The sequence below is a fragment of the Oncorhynchus mykiss genome, chromosome 31 (genome assembly GCF_013265735.2).
Source record: "Oncorhynchus mykiss isolate Arlee chromosome 31, USDA_OmykA_1.1, whole genome shotgun sequence".
Classification (NCBI taxonomy): domain Eukaryota; kingdom Metazoa; phylum Chordata; class Actinopteri; order Salmoniformes; family Salmonidae; genus Oncorhynchus; species Oncorhynchus mykiss.
The window spans coordinates 31,151,290-31,177,875 of record NC_050571.1 but is presented as its reverse complement, the minus strand read 5'-3'; the positions used below and the strand labels follow the sequence as shown (position 1 = coordinate 31,177,875).

General features: G+C 42.3%; 2 protein-coding genes across 6 annotated transcripts; one reads left to right on the top strand and one right to left on the bottom strand.

Moving 5' to 3' along the window:
* Positions 1-1,157: 1,157 nt before the first annotated feature.
* On the bottom strand, positions 1,158-26,148 carry LOC110505003 (alpha-1,3-mannosyl-glycoprotein 4-beta-N-acetylglucosaminyltransferase B). Of its 3 annotated transcripts, XM_036969828.1 has the most exons (16): positions 25,785-26,148; positions 22,556-22,717; positions 21,891-22,022; positions 21,341-21,474; positions 20,316-20,362; positions 20,079-20,192; positions 19,849-19,924; positions 19,553-19,667; positions 19,016-19,146; positions 18,749-18,856; positions 18,459-18,652; positions 17,554-17,632; positions 16,597-16,672; positions 11,708-11,820; positions 1,755-1,832; positions 1,158-1,577 (listed from the first exon to the last, which is right to left on the bottom strand). In XM_036969828.1, exons 1-15 carry the CDS (start codon positions 25,867-25,869, stop codon positions 1,779-1,781), a joined length of 1,620 nt encoding a protein of 539 aa, XP_036825723.1. In that variant the 5' UTR covers positions 25,870-26,148; the 3' UTR covers positions 1,158-1,577; positions 1,755-1,778. The 3 variants fall into 3 exon arrangements, with proteins under 3 accessions (XP_036825723.1, XP_021439606.1, XP_021439607.1); XM_021583931.2 differs by lacking the exons at positions 1,158-1,577; positions 1,755-1,832 and adding an exon at positions 2,359-2,499; XM_021583932.2 differs by lacking the exons at positions 1,158-1,577; positions 1,755-1,832 and adding an exon at positions 10,305-11,049 and having other exon boundaries at positions 25,785-26,147.
* On the top strand, positions 2,767-5,728 carry LOC110505004 (short coiled-coil protein B). Of its 3 annotated transcripts, none has more exons than XM_021583934.2 (4): positions 2,767-2,872; positions 4,979-5,050; positions 5,157-5,237; positions 5,325-5,728. In XM_021583934.2, exons 2-4 carry the CDS (start codon positions 5,032-5,034, stop codon positions 5,465-5,467), a joined length of 243 nt encoding a protein of 80 aa, XP_021439609.1. In that variant the 5' UTR covers positions 2,767-2,872; positions 4,979-5,031; the 3' UTR covers positions 5,468-5,728. The 3 variants fall into 3 exon arrangements, with proteins under 3 accessions (XP_021439609.1, XP_021439608.1, XP_036825724.1); XM_021583933.2 differs by having other exon boundaries at positions 2,778-2,949; XM_036969829.1 differs by lacking the exon at positions 2,767-2,872 and adding an exon at positions 3,038-3,185.
* Positions 26,149-26,586: the final 438 nt, after the last annotated feature.

Here is a 26,586-nt window from a genome sequence, read left to right as displayed (position 1 = left end):
TTAATGAAGCCAGTGACTAATGTGGTGTACTCCTTAATGCCATCGGAGGAATCCCGGAACATAGTCCAGTATGTGTTAGCAAAACATTCCTGTAGCTTAGCATCTGCTTCATCTGACCACTTTTTTATTGATCTAGTCACTGGTGCTTCCTGCTTAAATTTTTGCTTGTAATCAGGAATCAGGAGAATAGAATTATGGTCAGATTTGCCAAATGGAGGGGAGGGAGATCTCTGTGCGCATCCCTGTGTGTGGAGTAAAGGTGGTCCAGAGTCCCCCCACCCCTTTGGTTGCACATTTAACATGCTGATAGAAATTTGGTAAAACAGATTTAAGTTTCCCTGCATTGAAGTCCCTGGCTACTACGAGCGCCGTTTTCTTGTTTACTTGTGGCAGAATACATCTCCTTCAATGCTGTCTTAGTGCCAGCCTCTGACTGTGGTGGTATGTAAACAGCTACGAAAAATACACATGAAAACTCTCTAGGTACTCTTCCTTATATCGTGCACCAGCTGTCATTTACAAAAATACATAGTCTGCCCTCGTCTTACCAGACGCCACTGTTCTATCCTGCCGGTACAGAGTACAACCAGTCAGCTGGTGATCGTGTCGTCGTTCAGCCACGACTCCATGAAGCATAAGATATTACAGTTTTGAATGTCCCGTTGGTAGTTTAGTCTTCCGCGTAGGTCATCGATTTTATTCTCCAAAGATTGCACGTTTTCTAGCAGAGTGGAAGGAAGTAGGGGTTTATTCGATCGCCTATGAATTCTCAGAAGGCAGCCTGCCCTCTGGCCCCTTTTTCTGCTTCTCCTCTTCACGCAAATCACAGGGATTTGGGCCTGTTCCCGAGAATGCAGTTTATCGCTCGCGTCGGGCTCGTCAGACTCATTAAAGGGGGAAAAAAGGATTCTGCCAGTCAGTTGTGAGTAATCGCAGTCCTGATATCCAGAAATTATTTTCGGTCATAAGAGACGGCAGCAGCAACATTATGTACAAAATAAGTTTAAAAAATAAGTTACAAACAACGCAAATAAACAAACAAAAAACACAATCGGTTGAGGACACATAAAACGTCTGCCTTCTTTGGCGCCATTTTAATAATATTGATATTAGATTTTGTGGTTAAATCTGATTACCCACTAGAGAAAGGGGGAAACTTTTTTGGACAAGGTTCTGGAGGGTAATTACAAATGTGGCCAATGTGGTCAATGCAGCTTTACGTACAAATGCAACTTATTTACACACAGGACAAAGATTTAAGATCAAGGGCCTAATTACCTGCATGTCCACCAATGTTATTTACATGTTGAAATAGCCTTGTGGTCTGTCTTACATAGGGAAAACCCATAGAAGCCTTAAGACACGGATCAATGAACAACGCAGCAATATACGGTATACAGGTAAGACAACGAATCCGGTTGCTGCTCATTTTGCACAAGCTGGACATCCTATTAGTTCTCTGGGATACATTGGAATAGAAATGGTCAAGATGTCACGCAGGGGAGGGGACATTGAGAGGAAACTTATTCTAAGGGAATCATCCTGGATCCACAGGCTGAACACTGTCTCCTCTTGGCCTTAACGAGAGGTTTGACTTGAAACTGTTTTTATGTCAAAATGTAGTTACAATATTCAATTAGGATTTTTTTTATGTGTATGTATATTACTGTAAATATTGATCACATTCCTTGTGTATGATCATATATTTTTATACACTGAATTGTAATATTGTGAAACTGTTATACATTGTTTACCTGTTTTTTCAGGAAGTGATATCACTAAGTACTGCCCCTATATATAGGACCTTCCAACCCGACCTGGGATATGGATGCCTGATGAAGACCTAAGGGTCGAAACGTTATTATAAATAAATATAACCTAGGAGAATGAGAAACAGTGTGCAACGTTTTCTTTCTGTTTTCCATGAGTTTGTCTACAACTCCAGCACCTGTGGAAAGTACCTGGATGTGCGTATGTTCTTCAGCTTTTGTCCTCTCATAATTATCCGAGCAATCTGAACCCTGGTACCTTCCAGTACACAAACACCAACTCATGCTATGGAATGCGGTCTTTAGGTTTTATCACCAAAGGCATTGTAAATCCACTGTCAGCATTAAACCCCAGAGGCCCAACTCAGAAGACAACGCACAGATGAGTGTTCTAAGAACCCTATTCTATTCCATAAAACAACCATTTTATGCAATAACAGTATTATAACATAATTTTGCTCTCACAAGTGACAGCTAGAAGAGACCTGTCCAGCGTTCTCCAATGAGGTTGCAGGGCGGGCCCAACGGCTCAGTGGACACAGCAGAGAGAGAGAGAGAGCAATGACATGGTGCGCATATCTGCTCATATGTGATGTAGTAGGCAATTTTCAGAACTATTGGCTAAAAAGTATACAAAAGTACCAGAGAATCTGTAATGAATAGCTACATTATCTTACTCTGCTTGTCTGTGCTGAGAACCATCCATATTCTCCATTCTCCAAAATGGTTTCTATGATGAAAAAGCATTAGGAAAATATATTAACAAATGTATGGAGAAAATGCTATGGTGGTAGCATTTCTGTTTTGTGGTATACCTCTGCAACTCCAAAATAAAATAGGAATCTTTCAAAAAAGCTTTTGACCACGCTTTTACGTGTCTTAACTGTCTACAACAAAATGCAATGTCGTTGACCAGCTGCAGCATTGTTTCAAAGGGGCTCGCAATAATGGCCACAATCAATGCCATAAATACATTAGTATCTCCTGTAGATAAAGTATGGCTCTGGTTACAATAATCAGTCTTACACCACCCTCTAGCGGACACACGAGGAGCACCTCACGAAGGAGGCGCTTGACACCTAAATTACCTTGAACAGCTGCTGGTAGGATTGTATAATTTTTTTCGGACGTTTTCCCATTTCAGCACCACATTGCATATTTATTTTTTAGGGCTTTGAGGGTAAGTAAATTTGAATATTTTCTGTCAATTTCGACGTGTGTTGTTTTAATGGTTTTGTAGAAAGTGTTGTTATGGGTAGCAAATAAGACAGGCCAGTCAGGGTTTGTTTCGCCAGCTGGCCTCTGTCGGCATAGCTAGCAAGATTAGCTACACAGTCTGCTAACTTTGGTGATATTTTTTTGGCCAGGACACTGGTAGAATAACAATTTATAACATTGCCGGTGGCTACCCGATTCGTAAGTCAAAGTGTGTAATAATAATGTTAGATTTTGGGTGGACGAGTGTTTCTAGGTTGTGATTGCGGGCAGACAATTTAGATTTTTTTTTTTTAGCTAACGTTAGCTAGCTGGTTAAATGACATAGGATGCTAAATCTATGCTCAACTAGGGTTAGAGGAGTAATCTTGTCAGCCAGTGTATCTGTTTAAAATTGCGATTTAAACAACAAAGCAGAACCCCGCCACTGTTTTATTAAAAAGCTGCACTGGGTCTAGAGAAATGTAACCACTCTCATATTCAGACCGAGCTATGCAAGGGATGACCATCAGATTAAGGACTGACCATCCAATAATGAATGGGTATAGCTATATCATTAATACAAGTCAAAATGGATGTAGCAATTCTAGATTGCTCCTTTTTTAAAGTAGCTGAAATGAAATTTAAACAAATTTATTCACAATGGAAGTGTACCACTTGGCTGCGAATTGAATGGAGCAGCGGTAACAAATGTAAGTCTACCATTAGAGACCGTTGCATTGATTGTATTGCATAATTTACAGCAAATCAGTCAATCCTGCTTCTACACCTGCATTGCTTGCTGTTTGGGGTTTTAGGCTGTGTTTCTGTAAAGCACTTTGAGATATCAGCTGATGTAAGAAGGGCTATATAAATACATTTGATTTGAATCCTAAAACTGTTGATCAATCCACACATGCAGGCGCCATGTCACAAACCTCTACTTTTCTGAACAGAAAGATAAATGCAACATGTATAGTGTTGGTTTCATGAGCTGAAATAAAAGATCTCAAATGTTCCAAAACAACCACAAATATGTTGTGCACAAATTTGTTTACATCCCTGTTAGTGAGCATTTCTCCTTTGCCAAGATAATCCATCCACCTGACAGGTGTGGCAAATCAAGAAGCTGATCAAACAGCATGAGCACTACACAGGTGCACCTTGTGCTGGGGACAATAAAAGGCCACTCTAAAATGTCCAGTCTTGTCACAACACAATGCCACAGAGGTTTTGAGGGAGTGTGCAATTCGCATTGCTGAACGTTGTGAACAGAGTGCCCCATGGTGGGGGTGGTGTTATGGTATGGGCAGGCATAAGCCACGGACAACAAACACAATTGCATTTTATGTCAATTTGAATGCACAGAGATGCGTGACGAGATCCTGAGGTCCATTGTTATGCCATTCATCCGCCGCCATCACCTCATGTTTCAGCATGATAATGCACGGCCCCATGTTGCAAGGATCTGTACACAATTCCTGAAAGCTGAAAATGTCAGTTATTTCATGGCCTGCATACTCAGACATGTCACCCACTGAGCATGTTCGGGATGCTCTGGATCGACGTGTACGACAGAGTGTTCCAGTTCCCGCCAATATCCAGCAACTTCGCACAACCAATGAAGAGGAGTGGGATAACTTTCCACAGGCCACAATCAACAGCCTGATCAACTCTATTTGAAGGAGATGTGTTGCACTGCACGAGGCAAATGGTGGTCACACCAGATACTCACTGGTTTTCTGATCCACAGATGCATATCTGTGGATATCTGCATATCTGTGGATATCTGCATATCTGTATTCCCAGTCATGTGAAATCCATAGATTAGGACCTAATTTATTTATTTCAATTGACTTATTTCAATTGACTGATTTCCTTATGAACTGTAAAATCTTTGAAATTGTTGCGTTTTTATATTTTTATTCAGTATACATAAGAGTTGAACAGGTCAGTCAGGGGCCATTGACCCTTGCCTAAGATCCTATTCCTTCTAAATGTTTGTCCCCTTCCAGTGTCCCTGTAAGTTGCAGCCCTGCATTCCAAAAAGGAAGACGAGTACTTCGCCATGAGCTCCGACGGGGATGGTAAGAGCCCAAGGCTTGCTTCACATACTTCTGGGAAATGTGCAATGTCAACAGCATTTGTTTCCCGTGGACATGTTTGTAATAGAATGCGTTGTGTGTGTTGTAGGTGACATGGAGAATCAGGCTGAGCTGGAGGAAAAGACTAGGCTTATAAACCAGGTGTTGGAGCTTCAGCACACTCTAGAAGGTGAGACAGCTGGATGTTTGCAGACTGATGAAAGCAGCGGTAAATAATGTTAGTTTTTGCAATTCCTTAAATCATTGTTGTTGTCAGACCTGTCGTCGCGTGTGGATGCGGTGAAGGAGGAGAACCTGAAGTTGAAGTCTGAGAACCAGGTTCTGGGTCAGTACATTGAGAACCTTATGTCTGCCTCCAGCGTGTTCCAGACCACTGACACCAAGAGCAAACGAAAATAAGGGACCAGACAAGAACCGCCACTGCCCTCCAAAACCAACCCCCCTCTACCTTCAGCCCTCCTAACCCAATTACCAGCCAATAACCCCCCTGAACTACAGCTGGTAGAGTTTATGCCTTTGTCGTCATGACATCCATAGCCCTAGACCCTCCCCTCACTTCGCCACCTTTAAGATTTCTACAGTGATGCTCAATTGTTTACATTGGGTTACTTTTTAACTTTTCTATTTATGTTACAGTATTATTGCCATTGTTACACAGTTGTTGTATCCGACTTTGTTATTTCTGGGTGTATATGTTTCTTTTACTACACATAACCTCGCCTGAAGGAAGAGACGAGGGAACCGTGTCATTTCAGATTGCCTAGTAGTCTAAATAGGCGTGCAAAATTACGGTAACTTTCCCAAAAGTCTGTTTTTCTAGAAATCTCAAGACTATTCCCAGATTTCCTGCTTATCCACTTCTAATTGCAGGAATCTTCCAACCAGGATTTCTGGAAAACCCAGGGAATTTGGAGAAAGTTACTGTAATTATGCAACCCTAAGGGCTCTCTCTATTCAATCCGCATCGCGAAGTTCAGCTTAACAGCGTGATTCAAATTTAAAGGCAATGTTCCCGCTTTAGCAGAGACCTCATTCACAGTAAACGCTGCATGTCGGCTCAAAGGGAAATTATCTTTACATTTCTATCGCAGAATCTGTAACACTTCCGCTTTACAGCTTGAATAGAGCCCTAAGGTCTTCATGGTTTAATATTGTATGTTTTAATATTGTTTGTCATATTATTAGACTGTGCTTTTAGGTCTAGGCTTAATTGGAATGCTGACTCTCTCCACTGACACACAAACACACAAGATGTTAAATCAGAGTTCAGACCTTTTTGTTTCTAAAATTCATTGTTATTGTATGAACAATTTGGGGCTTGCGCATGTGCATCAATGGTAGAGAAAGTTGCTTCGTTGCTTTTGTCAGCCAGTGGAAGTCACCCTAAACCAGGGGTGTCAAAGTCAAATGGACGGAGGGCCAAATAAAAAAATCAGCTACAAGACGAGGGCCGGACTGTTCGAATGTTCATTGAAAAATTTTTAAATGACGCATATAGTCTAGTGAACCTAATTGAACCTACTGAAAACCTAACAAATATATTACAATATGATCAGATAAATAAAGCAATATTTTCTTATGGCTCTGTCAGTAATCTTTAATTTTCAACAGACACAAAAGACAAATTTCCTTTATATAAATATCCCCATAACATGAACATTAAATGAAAGAAACCGGTATTCAAGGCACCATCAGTAGACTATATTTTCTATTTTAGCAAAAGTGGGCTAAATTTACTTCAAAGAAAAAACAATAATAGCAATTTTCTATCATCCACTCAACTGAAATATTTTTAAAATATAATTGGATTGAAATACAAAAAAATAAAGTGCAAAAATCTATTAATCAAAAACAACACTTTGTTTAAGGAGAAGTAACATGCAGTGAAAACAAATATTAAATTTTAACTTTTAAACTTGAACTGAGTAAAAACTCTAAATATGTGATTGCACAGTAATGTTCACTTGTTTGAGGTTGAGGGTGATACTTGGTGGTGTCCCATCTTTTCCACAAGTTCATCAATGTTCGGGGTAAGGCTCTGAGCTGAAGAAATCCTCAGAATTGAGTGGAGGTGTTCAGCAGTAAGTCGACTTCTGTGTGATGTTTTGTTCAGGTTCATCAAAGAAAACAGTTGTTCACACAGGTATGTGCTGCCAAACATAGACAACGTTTGAGCAGCCTGGATGCGCAGCTGGGGCATTGTGCCGGGGAGGAAACGGGCGAACTCCGCAGCACCCACTGCCGCATATTTTGCCCTCAGTGCATCATTGCATTGGAGGTCAATCAACTCCATTTGGAGGTTTGGTGGTGAGCTTTCCACGTCAACAGCAAATGGGTTACCGAGCAGTTCCAACCTGCTTTTTTGTGCTTCAAAGTCAGCAAATCGGCGTCGAAAGTCAGCGGCAAGCATACCTATTTTATCAGCCAACTGTGTGCTCGGGAACGCACTGGTAGAGAGCTTCTCTTTCATGGTCTGGCAGCTGGGAAAGTGGCTCAAATTTTCTTTCCGCATCTGCGTCTCCCACAGAGTCAGTTTGGTTTTAAATGCCTTCACTGTACTGTACATATCAGAGATGACACGATCCCGACCCTGCAGCTGCAAGTTTATTGCATTCAGATGACTCGTAATGTCACACAGAAAAGCCATTTCACACAGAAACATTTCGTCTCGGAGTTGTGTTGTGTCTTTCCCTTTGCTGTCCAAGAACAGACAAATCTCCTCACGAAGCTCGAAACATCTTTGAAGCACCTTTCCCTGGCTTAGCCATCGCATCTCTGTGTGATAAGGCAAATCACCATGCTCCGTTTCTAACTCCGTCAGAAATGCCTTGAACTGGCGGTGATTCAAACCTTTGGCTCTGATAAAGTTAACTGTGCGCGTGATGATGCTCATTACATGCTCCATTTTCAAGGCTTTACCGCACAACGCTTCCTGGTGTATGATACAATGATAAGCTGTCAGCTCACCTGTCGCGTTTTCCTCTTGCATCTTTTCCCGTATCTTCGCCACCAGTCCGCTCCTGTGTCCACACATCGCAGGTGCTCCGTCGGTTGTCAAACCCACGAGTTTTTCCCAAGGCAGCTCCATCTCATTTACACATCTTGACACCTCTTCATACAAATCATGCCCCGTAGTTGTGCCATGCATAGGACGTAAAGCCAAAAACTCCTCTGTCACGCTTAGGTTGGAGTCCACTCCGCGGATGAAAATTGACAACTGGGCAATGTCAGAAATGTCGGTGCTCTCATCCACAGCCAAGGAATATGCAATAAAATCTTTTCCCTTTTTCACAAGCTGCTCTTTTAGATTGATGGACAACTGGTCTACTCTCTCGGCAATGGTGTTTCTGCTCAGACTCACATTTAAAAAGAGTTGCCTTTTTTCTGGGCAAACTTCGTCACAAACTTTAATCATGCAGTTTTTGATGAAATCCCCCTCCGTAAATGGCCGGGCTGATTTAGCGATCTCTTCTGCCAAAATAAAACTGGCCTTTTGTAGCCTTTGTTCCATGTCCATATTCTTGTTTTTGTCCGCGTGTTTCGTTTCATAATGTCGTCTCAGATTATACTCTTTCAGTACCGCCACACTTTCTCCACACAGAAGACACACAGGTTTTCCAGCTACCTTCGTGAACATATACTCCGACTCCCACCTTGTTTGAAACCCCCGGTTCTCAGTATCCACCTTCCGTTTTGCCATTTTTGATGGGTATCTGAAAGTTAATTTTACTGTGATGCTGACGACTGCTGTGCCAATAAATATTGAAATGAAGCAGCCTACTGCTCGGTGCGTCACCTTTGCATTGTGGGAAATGTAGTATTGGTGCGTGTAAAAGATCTGCGGGCTGCCGGCTTGCTGCGGGCCGGTTCTAATAATAAATCAAGATCATCCCAGGGGCCGTAAAAAACCTTCTTGCGGGCCGGATGTGGCCCGCGGGCCTTGACTCTGACATATGTGCCCTAAACCTTGGTGTGTAGCCGTTGTGTACATTTGACCATTTATGTTCTTTTTAAATGCATTTGTTTGAATAAAAGTGTTTGATTTGCCTTTTGAGTGTATGTGGTGGTATTCCTCTCCTGTCTCCACATTGTCCTCTCTAAACCACATCTCCAGCTTCCTTGGGCTATACATGGGCTATAAGGGTGCCCGGAAAGACAAATGAGGAACAGCCAGCATTGAGTTTTGGCGTCCTGCATCTCACTGAGGTCATGCTGTAAATTGATCTGTTGACATGTCGAGGCATTATACTGTATGTCCTAGAGAGGAACCAGGCTATGAGGGGTGGCCAGTCCTATTCTGGCTGTGCCGGGTGGAGAGTATAACAGTACATGGCCAAGATGTTCAAACGCTCATAGATGACCAGCAGGGTCAAATAATAATCAGTGGTTGTAGAGGGTGCAACAGGTCAGCACCTCAGGAGTAAATGCTAGTTGGCTTTTCATAGCCGATCATTCAGTTAGAGAGATCAGGTGCGGTAGAGCGAGAGGGTCGAAACAGCAGGCACGGAACAAGGTAGCACGTCAAATCCATTGAATTAGAAACGGAATTTCTCAGGGAGATTCTCAATTAGACCAAAGTCTGTCCTCGAGTCCTCTGACCTGGAAACCAATAATTACGTAGCAGTGTCAATTTGTTAAGGTGGACGGAGGAGTTTACTTCTCTCCCCGATTTCCTCTGCCGGCCTAGGATACACAAATGTATTCTCCCGGCAACAAATATTTTGTTTTAATATCCGGAGTGATTGTTGAGTTGACCCAGCTGCAAGACTTGTGCAGTATTAGTGCCCCCTGCTGGGGAACATTAGCTGTGACTGTCTGCAAGTCGAAGTAAACTCGAGACCAAACTTGGGGAGAAATTGAGCTAACAATACTACTTACTCATCAACTATAATATCTGTAGATATTGTCAAGTCAGACAATTATAGTCTAGTTTGTAGAGTAGAGAGAACCTGTATTTTCTACCTATGAAATATGGAACACATACAGATACTTATTACAGGAGGTTGGTGGCAACATAATTGGGGAGGATGGGCTCGAGGTAATGACTGGAGCGGAATTGGTGGAATGGTATCAAATTCATCAAACATGTTTTACATGTGTTTGATGCCATTCCATTTACTCTGTTCCAGCCATTATTATGAGCCGTCCTCGCCTCCACTGCTACTTATACGTTAAAGGTTGGGAAAAAAATCAAGAGAATTTGTCAAGCAGTTAAATTGCTATCCACAATCAAGAATGCCTTCATGTTCTTTCTTTATATACAGCACATAGTACCTACATGTGGAGTGACTGATCCCCATTGAAACTAGTAGACTTGCAGTTCAGTACCAGGGAAATGCACGTATGGCAAAATACTAACTTGTGGAATGAACCTGATTGACAGGATTTTGGCCAGAGACATGAACTTGCGCAAACAATGTAACTAACACTCAATAATACAACCATACAATCATTGCATCAGTCTACATCTTACACACACACACACACACACACACACACACACACACACACACACACACATTGCATTCATTACTGGCGGAGTGTATCAATCAAATCATCTCTCGCTGAATTGTCGTTGTTATACTCTAACATAGCCCTGTACACGTTAAATCATGTTTTCCCTCTAGAGAACGGAGACTAAAACCGCAGCTGAAAGCTGGTGTCCAGTATAAAGTCTTCCACAACCGTGGAAATGCTCAAATTGATTGACAAACTAATTTAGGAACACACAAACTGAAACTGTCTCTTCCAGATTCACATTATAGTCATGGGTTGAAAAACTATCCGAAGGGCGAAGAGAACATCCACAGTGTGTGTGTACTTCCATTCAGTAGCAGGTGAGACGGTTAGAGAAACTGCATTGACTATCCATGTCCAATAGAGGTCGCTGTTGGTCCAGGTGTGGAGTGTAACAGTTAGGGAGGCAGCGCGGGCCCTCAGGTTTCTCCTGTTTCTTCCCGTCATCAAAGTTTAATAAATATCTGACAGACAGGGACAAGCATGAGCATTAACCAAAGCTGTAATCCGACACAGAAACACACTCTCTCTAATGCCCCCCATAATTAATCAAGAGTAATTAACACAATGCTTAGCATATTGCTGCTTTCTCTTTCTGTAACACACATGATTTCCAGGGCTCTATTTGTGACACTCGTTTGTCCACGGGTTGATGGTCACCACACTTGTAACTGAATGTTAGGGATTGTTCTCATATCGTTTGATTGTGATTGACACCAGAGCTACTGAAGGTACCAAGACACACTGATGGTTATTGTAAATAAGTTCACAGAGTTCCCTCTAAGTTAAGAGAGGGAACTATGTAGGAATGTGACTTAGGGCTCTGTTCAATAGAAATTGAAAGGTCATTTCCTATTGAGCGGACATATACGCCATTTACCATGAATGCAGTCTTCCCTAACGCAGGAATGTTGCCTTTAAATTTCAATCACACCGTTAATGCTGAACTTCTGCGATACGGACTGCAGAGAGCCCTTGTCATTCTCATGAAACAAATCCACTTCCTCTTTCAGGACACAGCACCTACAAGCTGTTTGGACGCACCTTTAAATCTAGAGAACCATTGACTGACTAATAAAACACTAAATTCCTTTCACTTCCTCATTTGCGCACACAGCTCACCTCACTGAGCAGAACCCACACGTCAGAGTCGCTGTGTACCAGCAGACGTAAAGCAGAGATGGGCTGCATCTGTGCGTCTATCTGTCCCTCAGCCATCCCATCCACAAAGGAACCTACAAACATAAGACAAACATTCAATAATATATTAGTAACCTGAATGTAGCATTATTCTGAAAACCCCGGGCAGAATATACAGTCTATTATAACAGCAATCGACTCTATAACCAGTCATGTACAAAACATCCCACAGTGGGCTATAACCTTTTAACAATTGGAGTTTCATATGAGACTATTGTCTATGAGGAATTCTGTTGGTTATGTATGAATGGATTGGACTCAGACATCAATGGAAGGCTTCTAAGGTGTGTTCCTTTCTTTGTTCTCCTCTGCTGTTTTGTTACTGTAGGTTCTCTCTCTCTCTCTCTCTCTCCTCCTTTCTCTCTCCCCTTCTCACTGGTTTCCACTAGTTACCACAGCCACAGAATTGTCTATATCATAAAAAGTCATATAAACAAAAATGTATTTTTGGTCTTAATTTAAGGTTAAGGTTAGGCATATGGTTAGCAGTGTGGTTAAGTTTAAATCACATTTTAAGAAGATAAATTGAAGAAATATGTTGGGTTTATGACAACTATTGACGATCCTTCTCACTTACAGCAGTGATACGACTAGCACGCTAGCTTCGCCCTCATGTCGGTGTTAGCAAGCAGTTTGGGTCGTGCTTGGTATCAACAGCCAATCCAGTAGGGGCTGGAAACTATATAGTGAGCTTTGATTGGTCAACAGCAATGCAACATCGCAGAGTACGCAACAAAAGTTCCACTTTCCCCAACTTTGGTCCCGCCTTGTTCACGCTCCCTCGCCCATGTTTATGTCATCCAACGAATGGGACTCCGGTATTTCATCTCCCCCCCAAAGTGCTGGATGGATTTCTGCCATTAAGGGGAACATTGACTTTACATTTCAATCCCGCTTTAAAAGCTCAATGTTATTATTCTTTTTTTCTCCCTTTTTTAAATCACCAAGAGAATCCGTAATTAATCCCAGTCCTACTGCTGTTGCCGCCCTAGGTCTAGTATTTCAAGACTACTTCTCGCTCTCGGTCTCCTTGTAACTCTATATCCGTCTCCCTTAGCTTTCCCTTCTTCTGGCTCTTCAACAATTGGGTCTTATATCAGGTGTGTACCAGCTAATTAATATAGAGTCGATGTCCACCCCCCGTGTAAATGTCATTAGTATGATAACAAAAATCCCTGCCATAATCCATCTGTTTAAACGGACAATTGGTCTTCTCACAAACCTATATGACCCCAACATCAAAAGGTGAGACTCATGAACACATACAGTACCTTTGGAATGTATTCAGACCCCTTGACTTTTTCCACATGTTGTTACATTACAGCCCTATTCTAAAATGTATTAAATAATAAAAATAAAAATCCTTCTACACACAATACCCCATGACTAAGCAAAAACAGGTTTTTAGAAATGTTTGCAAATGTATTAAAAATACATAGGTATTCAGACCCTTTGCTACGAGACTCGAAATTGAGCTCAGGTGCATCCTGTTTCCATTGATCATCCTTGAGATGTTTCTTCAACTTGATTGGAGTCCACCTGTGGTAAATTCAATTGTTTGGACCTAATTTGGAAAGGCACACACATGTCTATGTAAGGTCCCACAGTTGACAGTGCATGTCAGAGCAAAAACCAAGCCATGAGGTTGAAGGAATTGTGAGTGTCAGGATTGTGTAGGGGAACAAATCTGGGGAACGGTACCAAAACATTTCTGCAGCATTGAAGATCATCAAGAACACAGTGGCCTCCATCATTCTTAAATGGAAGAAGTTTGGAACCACCAAAACTCTTCCTAGAGCTGGCCCCCCAGCCAAACTGAGCAATCGGGGGAGAAGGGCCTTGGTCAGGGAGGTGACCAAGAACCCGATGGACACTCTGACAGAGCTCTAGAGTTCCTCTGTGGAGATGGGAGAACCACCATCTCTGCAGCACTCCACCAATCAGGCCTTTATGGTAGAGTGGCCAGACGGAAGCCACTCCTCAGTAAAAGCCACATGACAGCCCGCTTGGAGTTTGCCAAAAGGCATCTAAAGGACTGAGAAACAAGATTCTCTGGTTTGATGAAGTATGGTGGTGGCAGCATCATGCTGTGGGGATGTTTTTCAATGGCAGGGATTGGGAGACTAGTCAGGATTTGGCAAAGATGAACGGAGGAAGGTACAGAGAGATCCTTGATGAAAACCTGCTCCAGAGCGCTCAGGACCTCATACTTGGGCGAAGGTTCACCGTCCAACAGGACAACAACCTTAAGCACACAGCCAAGACAACGCAGGAGTGGCTTTGGGACAAGTCTCTGAATGTCCTTGCGTGGGCCAACCAGAGCCCGGACTCGAAACCGATCAAACATCTCTGGAGAGACCTGAAAATAGCTGTACAGCAATGCTCCCCATTCAACCTGACAGACATTGAGAGGATCTGCAGAGAATAATGTGAGAAACTCTCCAAATACAGGTGTGCCAAGCTTGTACCGTCATACCGAAGAAGACTCAAGACTGTAATCGCTGCCAAAGGTGCTTCAACAAAGTACTGAGTAAAGAATCTGAATACTTAAGTAAATGTAATATTTCAGATTTATATTTTTAATTAAATGTGCAACCATTTCTAAAAAACTGTTTTTGCTTTGTCATTATAGGGTATTGTGTGTAGCTTGATGAGGGGGGAATTAAAAAAAAAGACATTTTAGAATAAGGCTGTGACGTAACAAGTCAAGGGGTCTGAATACTTACCCAATGCACTGTATATGGTCAGTGTTATACTCTATGACCCCCACAAGCTTCACAGGCTTCGTCTGGTGTCAGTATCACCAATGTATTAACTTCTGTCTGTAGCGTCCTAACAGTTTGGCCTACAAACTAATATGACCTCGCCATCGAAATCTGAGACTCTCACAAACGTGTACATGTCAGTTGTTTTGCTCTACGACGCCCACAAGCCTCACAAGACGGAAGGTAACCCGGTAGCAGTTTTTAAAAAGTGAATGTAATGGAAGTACTCTAGTGCCCAAAAAAAGGGGTTAAATATGGGTCAATTTGGGGGGGGGGGGGGGGGGGGGGGGGTGTAATTTCCTGGGCTTTGTCAGATCTCTTAGACATAGGACAGACACTTCAAAACATAATTCCTTTAAAAAAAAAAAAAACTTATGAATATGTTATTCAATGTGTTTCTATGGGCTAATACTGTAGCAGTAAGGCTAAATTCAATGTTTCGTCAAATTACTATTGTAGCTGGAAACAGCTGAACCATCACTCCTGTGTTCCAATGGCACATTGTGTTAGCTAATCCAAGTTTATACTTTTAAAAGGCTAATTGATCATTAGAAACCCCTTTATGTTAGCACAGCTGAAAATTGTTGTTCTGATAAAAGAAGCAATAAAACTGGCCTTCTTTAGACTAGTTGAATATCTGGAGAATCAGCATTTCTGGGTTCCATTACAGGCCTAAAATGGCCAGAAACAAAGTACTTTCTTCTGAAACTCGTCACTCTATTCTTGTTCTGAGAAATGAAGGCTATTCCATGCGAGAAATTGCCAAGAAACTGAAGATCTCGTACAACGCTGTGTACTACTCCCTTCACAGAACAGCGCAAACTGGCACTAACCAGAATAGAAAGTGGAGTGGGAGGCCCCGGTGCACAACTGAGCAAGAGGACAAGTACATTAGAGTGTCTAGTTTGAGAAACAGGCTAAGTCCTCAACTGGCAGCAAAGTTAAAACCATATCTCTGGCCAGTGTCTGTTCTTTTGCCAATCTTAATCTTTTCTTTTTATTAGCCAGTCTGAGATATGTTTTTTTCTTTGAAACTCTGCCTAGTAGGCCAGAATCCCGGAGACACCTCTTCCTTGTTGACGTTGAGACTGGTGTTTTGCGGTCATATTAGTTTGTAGGCCAAACTGTTAGGACACTACAGACAGAAGTTGACACATTAGCGATACCGACTTCAGACGAGGCCCGTGAAGCATATGGGGAAATGTAAATGTAAAACACTGAACATGTAAAAATCTGCCGTTTCCAGCTACAATAATTTACAATATTAACAATGTCTACACTGTATTTCTGATCAGTTTGATGTTATTTTAAATGGACCAAAAAAATGCTTTTCTTTCAAAAAACAAGAACATTTCTAAGTGATCCCAAACTTTTGAACGGTAGTGTTTATGTATATATATATATATATATATTTTTTTCTTCATTAGGAAGTTGTGTAAATGTCAGCTGTTTCTTGATTGATGTGGTGCTATTGTATATCATACCTTTTGAAACGTCTGTTTCTCAGCTTTCAAAATATGTATCATGTTTTTGACACCAGCAAATGATGCTCATTAATGCACATGAAGGTCATGGTCTCAGAAAATTCAGGAATTCCTAAACTCAACTATCGACGATGCAATAATGACAATATAGCGATTTACAGTTACAATTAGCTGGATTTCTAAAGCCTAGTGTTTCCATTCCCCTTTGAGGTGATTTATGATTCAGCAAAGCTTAGTCATTCCTTCTCTCTCTATTTGCGCTATCTCAATCACAGAAGGCATTGAGGGTCAAAGGTACACTTATACAGACAACCAACCGCCACCACACAGACACTACCAGGGTAGAGTCCGATAGCTATTCTAGTTAATGTATTTCTATGATTCCGAATAATCCAGACACAGAACAACACCTTGATGGAGGTGTGTCTGCCCGTCTTACCCTGGCAAGTGTTTGTGTCTATAAGGCCAGAGATGACAGAGAAACTACTAGCAATAAAAGGAGATCAGAGCTTTTCCCGACCACATCACCTGACCAGGAATAAGAATATTAAAACTCATGTACCAATCACTATGAAGCCTCCGTAAGATCCTTCGTATTGAGGAGACTGGCCACCCACCAGTCTGTCACTCACCGAGCTCTGGAGAGGAAAAACACATGTTAAACTGGTTTAAAATGGACCTATGTTTTCACTATCTCAGGTCGCATTCAGCAGAGCTGTATATCGCAACATCTATGTCCACAGTCATTGCACTATGACAATGGTTCTGCTCCACAGAACTATACAAATAGAGTTATATTTGAATAGTTCTACGAAACACAGCCATAAGGTAACGGAAGGTCTATGGAGTACAGTCATTCAAATGAGTATCATTTTAAATAGCCACACAAACACGATATGAGCAGAAGTCTATGGAACACTTCCACTATAACACTAGAACTAGAATGGGAATGTTTAAGATACATAACGTTCATAGTCATTTAAGAGTAATTAACACATAGCTTAGCATATTTATATGTTTCCCCATCTGTAATACACTCGATTTCCAGTGTTCTATTGTGTGAGACTCACAAGTCACTAGACTAGTTACTGAATGTCAGGGATTGTGCTCATATCGTTTGATAGTGATTGACGTCAGAGCTACTGAAGGTACCAGGACACACTGATGATTATATTGATGACATTATGAACAATGTGTGATTCTTTCATTTTTTACTTTGTATAAGACTGTAGTGGAGTATGGACAGGAGTGAAAGTTTCATATTTTGTGTTGATTTATCTCAAACACACACACACACACACACACACACACACACACACACACACACAGAGATAGGCCATCAGCGTGTTAGCAGATAGCATGTGGTGGTTGGTGTTTCCTGTCATCTTGTTACATAGTCCCCAGGATCTGACACCTGAGAGTCACATCAGTCTCTTAGACCAGCTCCATGACACTGCAGTCACCAGAGATCTCTCTCTCTCTCTCTCTCAGTCACTCAGTCACTCAGTCCCTCACTCACATCACTAGGGAGCACCTCCACGGTGGTGTTATAAAACTTGTCTCCGTTGATCTCAATGTTTCCGCTGCGAAACAGGTACCTGGAGAGACAAGATTGGATCATCGGAGTCATTACCTACTGTAGAATTGCAACAGCTGGGCTGACTGGTCAAAATAGAATATACCTCTGTCATATATCCCTCTCATACCATAAATGACCACGATCAACAAGTGTCAACTAACTCAATACCTACAATGTATTTGCTCATAACTCGTCATTTCCTTTAACTCCATTCTAGTTGCTTTGGGACATTCCCTGTGTGTCTAATCACAGTGTGGTATTAAATCAAACAACATGTTCTTGATCGCATACACATATTTAGCAGATGTTGCGGATGTAGCAAAATGCTTGCATCAGGGCATGGCCAACATGACCTATTGGAGTCCATTGTGAGAGAGGGTGTGACAAGTGGAAGGCAAAGTCCTGTTCCACAACCTTTATACAGGCAAGCAGACAAAGGGAATGGGAGTCAGTATCGGGAAGGCCATTTTTTAAATGTGACCTGTGGTTGAAGTTCAAATAAAAGTGTGTGTGTGTGTGAGATGAAACAGCTAGCTCACTAGTCTTTACTTGATTTGAATTTGTTCTGCTGCAGACAAACAACCGGACTACACGTGCCCCTATCCTGTCGCTGAGTGTGAGAAGACACATGCTGGCAACTCCAAAGTCATTTATCAGTTTGTTACATTTAAAGCTACAATAGAGAAACAAGTCTGAAAATAAAAAGTTATTAATGAAAGAAAATCTTTAAGGGTTCTTTTTTCACAAGAGGACAAAGGGCTACCGATATCTGTTCACGTGCCTGGTGTTCACGTTCACGTGCCTGGTGTAGGCTACTGTGGGAGTGTGTGTGTGTGTCCACTGACCCGGTGACAGTGAGTGGCTGCGGGAAGCTGAGCAGGATGAAGTCTTCAGCGGTAGGGGTCAGGCCCCAGAAGAAGTCCTGGCCCTCGTAGGCCCTCTCCAGGGTGTGCTGCTGGTAGTGCTTCAGACTACTGCTCAGCTCTGCACGGGGGTTACTGTGGGCAGCAAACAGTGGTGCCTTCCCAAAGTCCTTATCCTGCTCAAACATAATGGAGAGAGAGAGACATTTGAATTATAACTGCCACTAACTGAGTTTATCTTGCACAAACACACCAGAGAGAGATAATCTTACTTTCAGTTTCTGTACTTTCCCAGGCAGAGAGGAGTGAAGGCCTACATGTTGAAACAGAGAGGGTTTATATCTCAGCTTGAGCAGGCCCTTCTGCAGGTTGCAGTCTTTCTGGACGGGACAGAACAAGATGAAAAGCCCATCAACTCTCCATCCAATAAAGGAATTGTTCACTCACAAGGTTTGTGAGATGCGTGGACTCTACATTAGATCATCGTTTGCATCTCATCCTCTTGAACAGAATACTTTATTTTGCTGAGCACAACTCACCGCATCTTTTTCTGGGTTGCAAGCCTTCACCCACAGAATGTGGTCCAACAGCCAATCAATGGGCTTGTCTTTGTGGAACATCAGAAAGAACTCTGCTATCATTGGTAGATCACGGGCTCGGAACATCTTGCCTGATGCAGACACAAACACACACACAAACCCATAAATGAAAATAAAATGACTTTATGACAAGGAAGAAGAGTCATGAGTGTATTGTACCTACCAGTGGAGGCTGGTGAGGGGAGGACGGCTCATAATAATGGCTGGAATGGAGTAAATGGAATGGTATCAAACACATGGTTTCCATTCACTCCATTCCAGCCATTATTATGAGCCGTCCTCCCCTCACCAGCCTCCACTGGTACATATCCACATCTGTGAGTGTAAATAACCTCATTAACTAAAGGTAATAAATAAACTGCATGTGTTCACCTGCTTTCGTTTCCACAGTTGTCGTACAGTAGAAACAAGTGTTAATCTAAAAACGATCAACTACGACCTCCTTTTCCAGACACACACACACGAGCACAGACTCACCGATGAAGCCGAGCTGAGAGAACTCCAGCAACATCCAGTCATCCGAGGCCAGTGATCTGACGTATGTTTTCATGGCCTGAGAGTAGCCAGGCTTAGCCACAATGTCATCTTCCAACTGAGAACACATATTTTTTCCAATGAGGATGTGTTCATAAAAATATGATTTCAATCCACTTTCTAAATTCACATTTAAATGGAACAACTCACATGCAGTTACACAGACAGACTGACTGACCAATCAGAGAAGTTTAACTCTGACCCCCCCCCCCCCCCCCCCCCCCCCCCCCCCCCCCTACCTGTACATAGTAGGTTCCCTTCTCATGTGCGTAGAGCATCAGGAAGCTGTAGTCCAAGTTCTGCTTGGTGCGCCATCTGAAAACAACCACAATACAAACCACTTACTGCGGGTATACATGATGTGTTAGACTTTTTTATTTTCATGATTTTAAGACCACACATCTGTATGTGTTGGGTTGTGTTAGGTTGGGTTGTGTTGTGTTTGGTTGTGCATGCGTCCGTTTCTCACTTGACTCTATCCTTGGAGTCTCCAAAGGTTTCCCTGAGTCTGCGGAAGTTGGGGTAGAAGTACTGAGAAGGGGACACTACCTCCAACAGGCCTGAGTGCACATCCTTAGGAAAACTACAGCCACACACAACAGGCAAACACACAGGTAAACTACAAAACACATTGAAGAAAGACTAACAAAAAAAACAAACAGCCAAAACAGTCCAACTAAAATCCCAAACAACCAAAATGTCTCACTTATGCTTTATGAGTTCTGCTACGGTGTTGACGTATCCTGCATCCGTCTGAAATAAAGAGACAGAGAGAGGGGGAAATGAATGAGAAGGGGGAATCCAGTGAAAGTTTAAACATGAGGTCATATTACTAAGAGTGGTGTGTTCGTGTGCAATAGAATCAGTGTAGATGAAACATGAGAGGTACAATATACTGAAGATGTCTTGTGTCTTGACTCCTGTGTGTGATCATATCCTCAGACACACAACCACTACACAACCACTACGCAACCACTACACAACCACTACGCAAAGTTACCATCAATTGGGCAAACCTTTGAGTTGGAATGCAAACATGCAAAGCAGTTGCAGGGTAGTTGTGACGTGAGTGATCACAGTTGAACATTAGGAGCTGAAACGGCCTTAGGTCTTGAAATCAAGAACAGGAAATTCCCGTTACGTGCCCGTCAGTTTCTGTAGTTCAAGTCTAGTGTTAAAGCATACACACCTCAGGTCCTGAAAGGCAGGGTCACACATTCAATAGGTTTAGAAGGTCTTTTGTTAGAAACAAATCACTTTCTTTTTCTCATTCTAATCCCTCAATTTTCTGCTTTAATAATAATAAGTCGGTCGGTTTGACCCTAGGGAGAGACCTGGCCAAAGTCTGGGTCCCCAACCCACATTTATTTAATTTTTATTCAGCTAGGCAAGTCAGTTAAGAAAAAAATATTATTTACAATGACGGCCTACATCAGCCAAACCCGGGTTTATGGGACTCCCAATCACAGCCAGTTGTGATACAGCCTGGAATCGAACCAGGGTCTGTAGTGACACCTCTAGCAAGGAGATGCAGTGCCTTAGACTGCAGCGCTACTCGGGAGCACACGTTACCCCATCTACAAAGTCCCTTCCTCTTATGCTTAACATCTAGAAAGACACTTCTAAATGACCTGACGGGGCCCCAATTGTTATTGACTTTAAGTGAGGTTTGATTGGCAAAGACTGTCACGTGTGTCCATGTGCCTCTATCAGGGTACGTGAGCAAGTTACCTCGGCAACAAAGACGATGATGACGGTGTCTTCTCGTTCAGAAGGTGAAAGGTCGTAGAGGAGGGAGTTCAGGGTGCTAACCAAGTAGCTCTGCTTCTGACGCTTCACCGTAGGGATCCCCAATACCAGGGACACTGACGCATACGCACACACACAGGGAGGGAAGGAAGGAAAGAACACAGTAAATAGCCTTATCTGCTGCAGATTTCAAATTTCCAGAGCTATTGATAACACAGGTGACGTTCTGGTGAAGAAGGAATAAAGTCCACACAGAGCAGGGAGGGTGAGGTGGGTGGATAGGGGTTACAGGGTGAAATCCACACCAGGTTGTGTAGCCTCTCACTTTAACACAAGCCCTCCTGTTTGTCAAAGAGAACATGTTTACGCAGACACATTTTTACATGTAATACATTTCTACACACACACACACACACACACACACACACACACACACACACACACACACACACACACACACACACACACACACACACACACACACACACACACACACACACCAGGGATTAAGACAGAAGGAAGAGTCTTTCACCTCCAGTCCGGCCCTGTCCCAGGACGACGTTAGGATTCAGGCTGTCTGCGTGGTCTCGTAGGTGGGGCAGGTAGAGGTAGGCATTGGGCAGTCTGGAGGAAAGCAGACCGAGTCTTCTCTTTATCAGTCCTTCTACACTCCACACCACCAGAAACCAAACCAAACACACAACGAACGGTTAGACATAAAAAACACAATCCTTTTTTATTACAGCAGCAAATGACCTGTGAGAGGTCATTGGATTAGCATTGTTGGCAATGTTTAAAAGGCTTATCTTGGATTCATAAAAGTAAACAAACTTGGGAGGAGAGAGAGATGCAAATAAGGAAAGAGAAAGAAAGAAAGAAAGTACGAAAGAAAGAAAGAAAGAAAGAAAGAAAGAAAGAGAAAGAAAGAAAGAAAGAAAGAGAAAGAAAGAAAGGAGAGAAAGGAGAGAAAGAAAGAGATAGGGAAAACACTGCCATGGACCAAATACATGTTGATTCAGGAGGGGTAGTTTGATTTCTGCCCGTCTGTGACCAGCACTGAACATTAATTGAAAGTAAAGGATCGTTCTCAAACTGGATCCACAAAGTACAACGAGCCTTTACATAGATGACAACATGACTGTCCTGTCACCTATGATCTAAATGTATACTGATGATAACTTGGCTCTGTCACCTCACCTGTGACATTAGTGGAGGAGTTGTTGTTCGGTATGGTGAGGTTCCTCAGGCTGGTCAGCAGACTGCTGAGCTCCCTGTACACCAGCTCCCCCCTGGACTCTGCAGCCAGCAGACGTTCATACAGCTGGATCATCTTAGGGTCGTAGGGGGGTTCACCCTTGTCTACCCACACACACACAAACACGCACCCACACATGCATGACAGAAAGAGTCGGGAGGAGAGATAGAAACGTTAAGAGAGTGGATAACAGTTACAAGTCTATGTTTAATGCATGGATTTCAAAAAACTTCAGTGACATCACATTTTTCTGAAGTATTGAGTAGTTGGGTGCAGGATAACAAAAGGTATAGCTCAGCAAACTGCATGTACAGTAGAATAACCACACACACAAACACACACACGCTTTACTCCTCCCCCCAAAATGAATTAAGATAATCCTCCCGTAGCCCCATTCCACTGCCGGAATTTCCATGACAACCCCATTCATACAACATAGTTCCTCATAGTTCCTGGTGTTTTAGTTGCCGGGTTAAAGCAGGAAAGGGGCAAGTGGAATGGTGTGTACATTTTCCAGAAAACAAGGAATTCACACTTTAACAGTCTTTCTTTAAGTCATTGAAGTATCACATCATGTAAAAGTGGTACCATGGTATAACGTCACCATTACTTTTACTCTGTGTGTGCATGTGTGTGTGTGAGAGAGAGAGAGGGGAGAGAGAGAGAGAGCGCGAGAAGAGAGAGAGGAGCTAGAATCAAATTGATGTTTGTCGCACCTGGTGTACATTTCTGATTGTAAGAACAGATTGAGTGATCTGGTGTTGCAGAATCATGGAAATAGGCCTAACTCCAGATTGGAACCATTGGAAGGTATATATAGTTGAAGTCAGAAGTTTACATACATTTAGGTTGGAGTCATTAAAACTCGTTTTTCAACCACTCCACAAATTTCTTGTTAACAAACTATAGTTTTGGCAAGTTGGTTAGGACATCTACTTTGTGCATGACACAAGTAATTTTTCCAACAATTGTTTACAGACAGATTATTTAACTTATAATTCACTGTATCACAATTCCAGTGGGTCAGAGGTTTACATACACTAAGTTGACTGTGCCTTTAAACAGCTTGGAAAACTCCAGAAAATTATGTCATGGCTTTAGAAGCTTCTGATAGGCTAATTGACATTATTTGAGTCAATTGGAGATGTACCTATGGATGTATTTCAAGGCCTACCTTCAAACTCAGTGCCTCTTTGATTGACATCATGGGAAAATCAAAAGAAATCAGCGAAGACCACTGAAAAAAAATTGTAGACTTCCACAAGTCTGGTTCATCCTTGGGAGCAATTTCCAAACGCCTGAAGGTATCACATTAATCTGTACAAACAATAGTACGCAAGTATAAACACCATGTGACCACGCAGCCGTCATACCGCTCAGGAAGGAGATGCGTTCTGTCTCCTAGAGATGAATGTACTTTGGTGCGAAAAGTGCAAATCAATCCCAGAACAACAGCAAAGGACCTTGTGAAGGTGGGGACAAAGATCGTACTTTTTGGAGAAATCTCCTCTGGTCTGATGAAACAAAAATAGATCAGTTTGGCCATAATGACCATCGTTACGTTTGGAGGATAAAGGGGGAGGCTTGCAAGCCAAAGAACACCACCCCAACCGTGAAGCACGGGGTGGCAGCATCATGTTGTAGGGGTGCTTTGCTGCAGGAGGGACTGGTGCACTTCACAAAATAGATGGCATCATGAGGAAACAAAATTATGTGGAAATATTGAAGCAACATCTCAAGACATCAGTAAGGAAGTTAAAACTTGGTCGCAAATGGGTCTTCCAAATGGACAATGACCCCAAGCATGCTTCCAAAGTTGTGGCAAAATGGCTTAAGGACAACAAAGTCAAGGTATTGGAGTGGCCATCACAAAGCCCTGACCTCAATCCTATAGAACATTTGTGGGCAGAACTGAAAAAGCGTGTGCGAGCAAGGAGGCCTACACACCCGACTCAGTTACACCAGCTCTGTCAGGAGGAATGGGCCAAAATTTACTCAACTTATTGTGGGAAGCTTGTGGAAGGCTACCCAAAACATTTGACCCAAGTTAAACAATTTAAAGGCAATGCTACCAAATACTAACTGAGTGTATGTAAACTTCTGACCCACTGGGAATGTGATGAAAGAAATAAAAGCTGAAGTAAAACATTCTCTCTACTATTATTCTGACATTTCACATTCTTAAAAGTAAGTGGTGATCCAAACTGACCTAAGACAGAGAATTTTTACCAGGATTAAATGTCAGGAATTGGAAAACACTGAGTTTAAATGTATTTGGCTAAATCAATATATCAAATATACTGAACAAAAATATAAATGCAACATGTAAAGTATTGGTCCCATGTTTCATGAGCTGATATAAGTGAGATATATTAGTGAGCATTTCTCCTTTGCCAAGATAATCCATCCACCTGACAGGTATGGCATATCAAGAAGCTGATTAAACAGCATGATCATTACACAGGTGCACCCTGTGCTGGGGACAATAAAAGACCACTCTAAAATATGCAGTGTTGTCACACAACACAATGCCGCATATGAAACCAATTTTGAGGGAGCATGCAATTGGCATGCTGACTGCAGGAATGTCCACCTGAGATGTTGCCAGAGAATTCTATGTTAATTTCTCGACCATGTTGTTTTAGAGAATTTGGCAGTACATCCAATCGGCCTCACAACCGAAGACCATGTGTAACCACGCCAGCCCAGGACCTCTACATCTGGCTTCTTCACCTGTGGGATTGTCTGAGCACAGCCACCCTGACAGCTGATGAAGCAGTAGTATTTCTGTCTGTAATAAAGCCCTTTTTGGGGGGGGGAAAACATATTCTTATTGGCTGGGCCTGGCTCCTCAGTGGGTGGGCCCATGCACTCCCAGGCCCACCCATGGCTGTGCCCCTACCCAGTCAAGTTAAATCCATAGATTAGAGCCTAATGAATTTATTTAAATTGACTGATTTCCTTATATGAACTGTAACTCAGTAAAATCGTTGAAACTGTTGCATGTTTCGTTTATATTTTTGTTCAGTGTATTTATCTTTAAATATTACCATTCGAAAACAATAGAAAACTGATACAACAGTTCTGCACAAGCGTTTCACCTTTTGAAAGTTTGTAACCTAATTGAAAGTTTGTAGCCTAATAACTAGTGTTACACGTGCGACATTTTACCATTTCCATTATAAGCGGTGAACCAGGTTAGAGAGAGAAAAACAGAAGCCAGAAGACATCCAAGTTTGACATGAGTGAGCCTCATCTCATCTCTCAAACTGTCAATAGAAATATTCCGTCTGATTTTGGTCTATGACGAATACAGCGCTGCCGTTGCGTTCAAATGATAATCCACGCAGGTTACTCTCGCTCCTGTCATGACACTGCAAACTATGCAGCCCCAGGTTAGTCGTCAGAAAGTCCGTGCCTAGACAGTGTGCACTGATGAAAGCCTGAAAGTCACTCCCTTATCTCTACATATAGTTTGACATACAACGACAACCCCTGGCTAGCCAACTAACTCAGGACGTGTGACATTTTCCTGGAAAAGTGATGACACTTGAGCTGCAGTCTTTCAATTGTGTTCTCAACCCCATCTGCTGGGCATATTTGGAACTGCGGGATTTTTATTCCAGAGTGGTTCGTTTTTCTACCAAGTCCTACCGAGAAAAAACAACACCTTGAAATGTCAATAGATAGATTCTCCCTTCTCTCCCTATTGCTCAGTTTGGCCTGCCAGCCAACTCTAGGAATTGTCAGGATGGTTCCAAACTTCTTCCATTTAAGAATGATGGGAGGCCACTGTGTTCTTGGGGATCTTCAATGCTGCAGATATTTTTTGGTACCCTTCCCCAGATCTGTGCCTCGACACAACCCTGTCTCTACGGACAATTCCTTTGACCTCATAGCTTGGTTTTTGTTCTGACATGCACTGTCAACTGTGGGACCTTATGTGTGTCAGAGTATGTGAGTGGAGTTGAGC

Coding starts and splice junctions, on each gene's coding strand:
- LOC110505004 (XM_021583934.2), top strand. Junction 5,238..5,324: donor GCTTCAGCACACTCTAGAAG/GTGAGACAGCTG, acceptor TGTTGTTGTCAG/ACCTGTCGTCGCGTGTGGAT.
- LOC110505003 (XM_021583931.2), bottom strand. CDS start 25,869: ATGAGGCTCACTCATGTCAAACTTGGATGTCTTCTGGCTTCTGTTTTT. Junction 22,718..25,784: donor CACCGCTTATAATGGAAATG/GTAAAATGTCGC, acceptor GTGTGTGGGTAG/ACAAGGGTGAACCCCCCTAC. Junction 2,500..11,707: donor TGTGGGTTCTGCTCAGTGAG/GTGAGCTGTGTG, acceptor TTTTCATCATAG/AAACCATTTTGGAGAATGGA.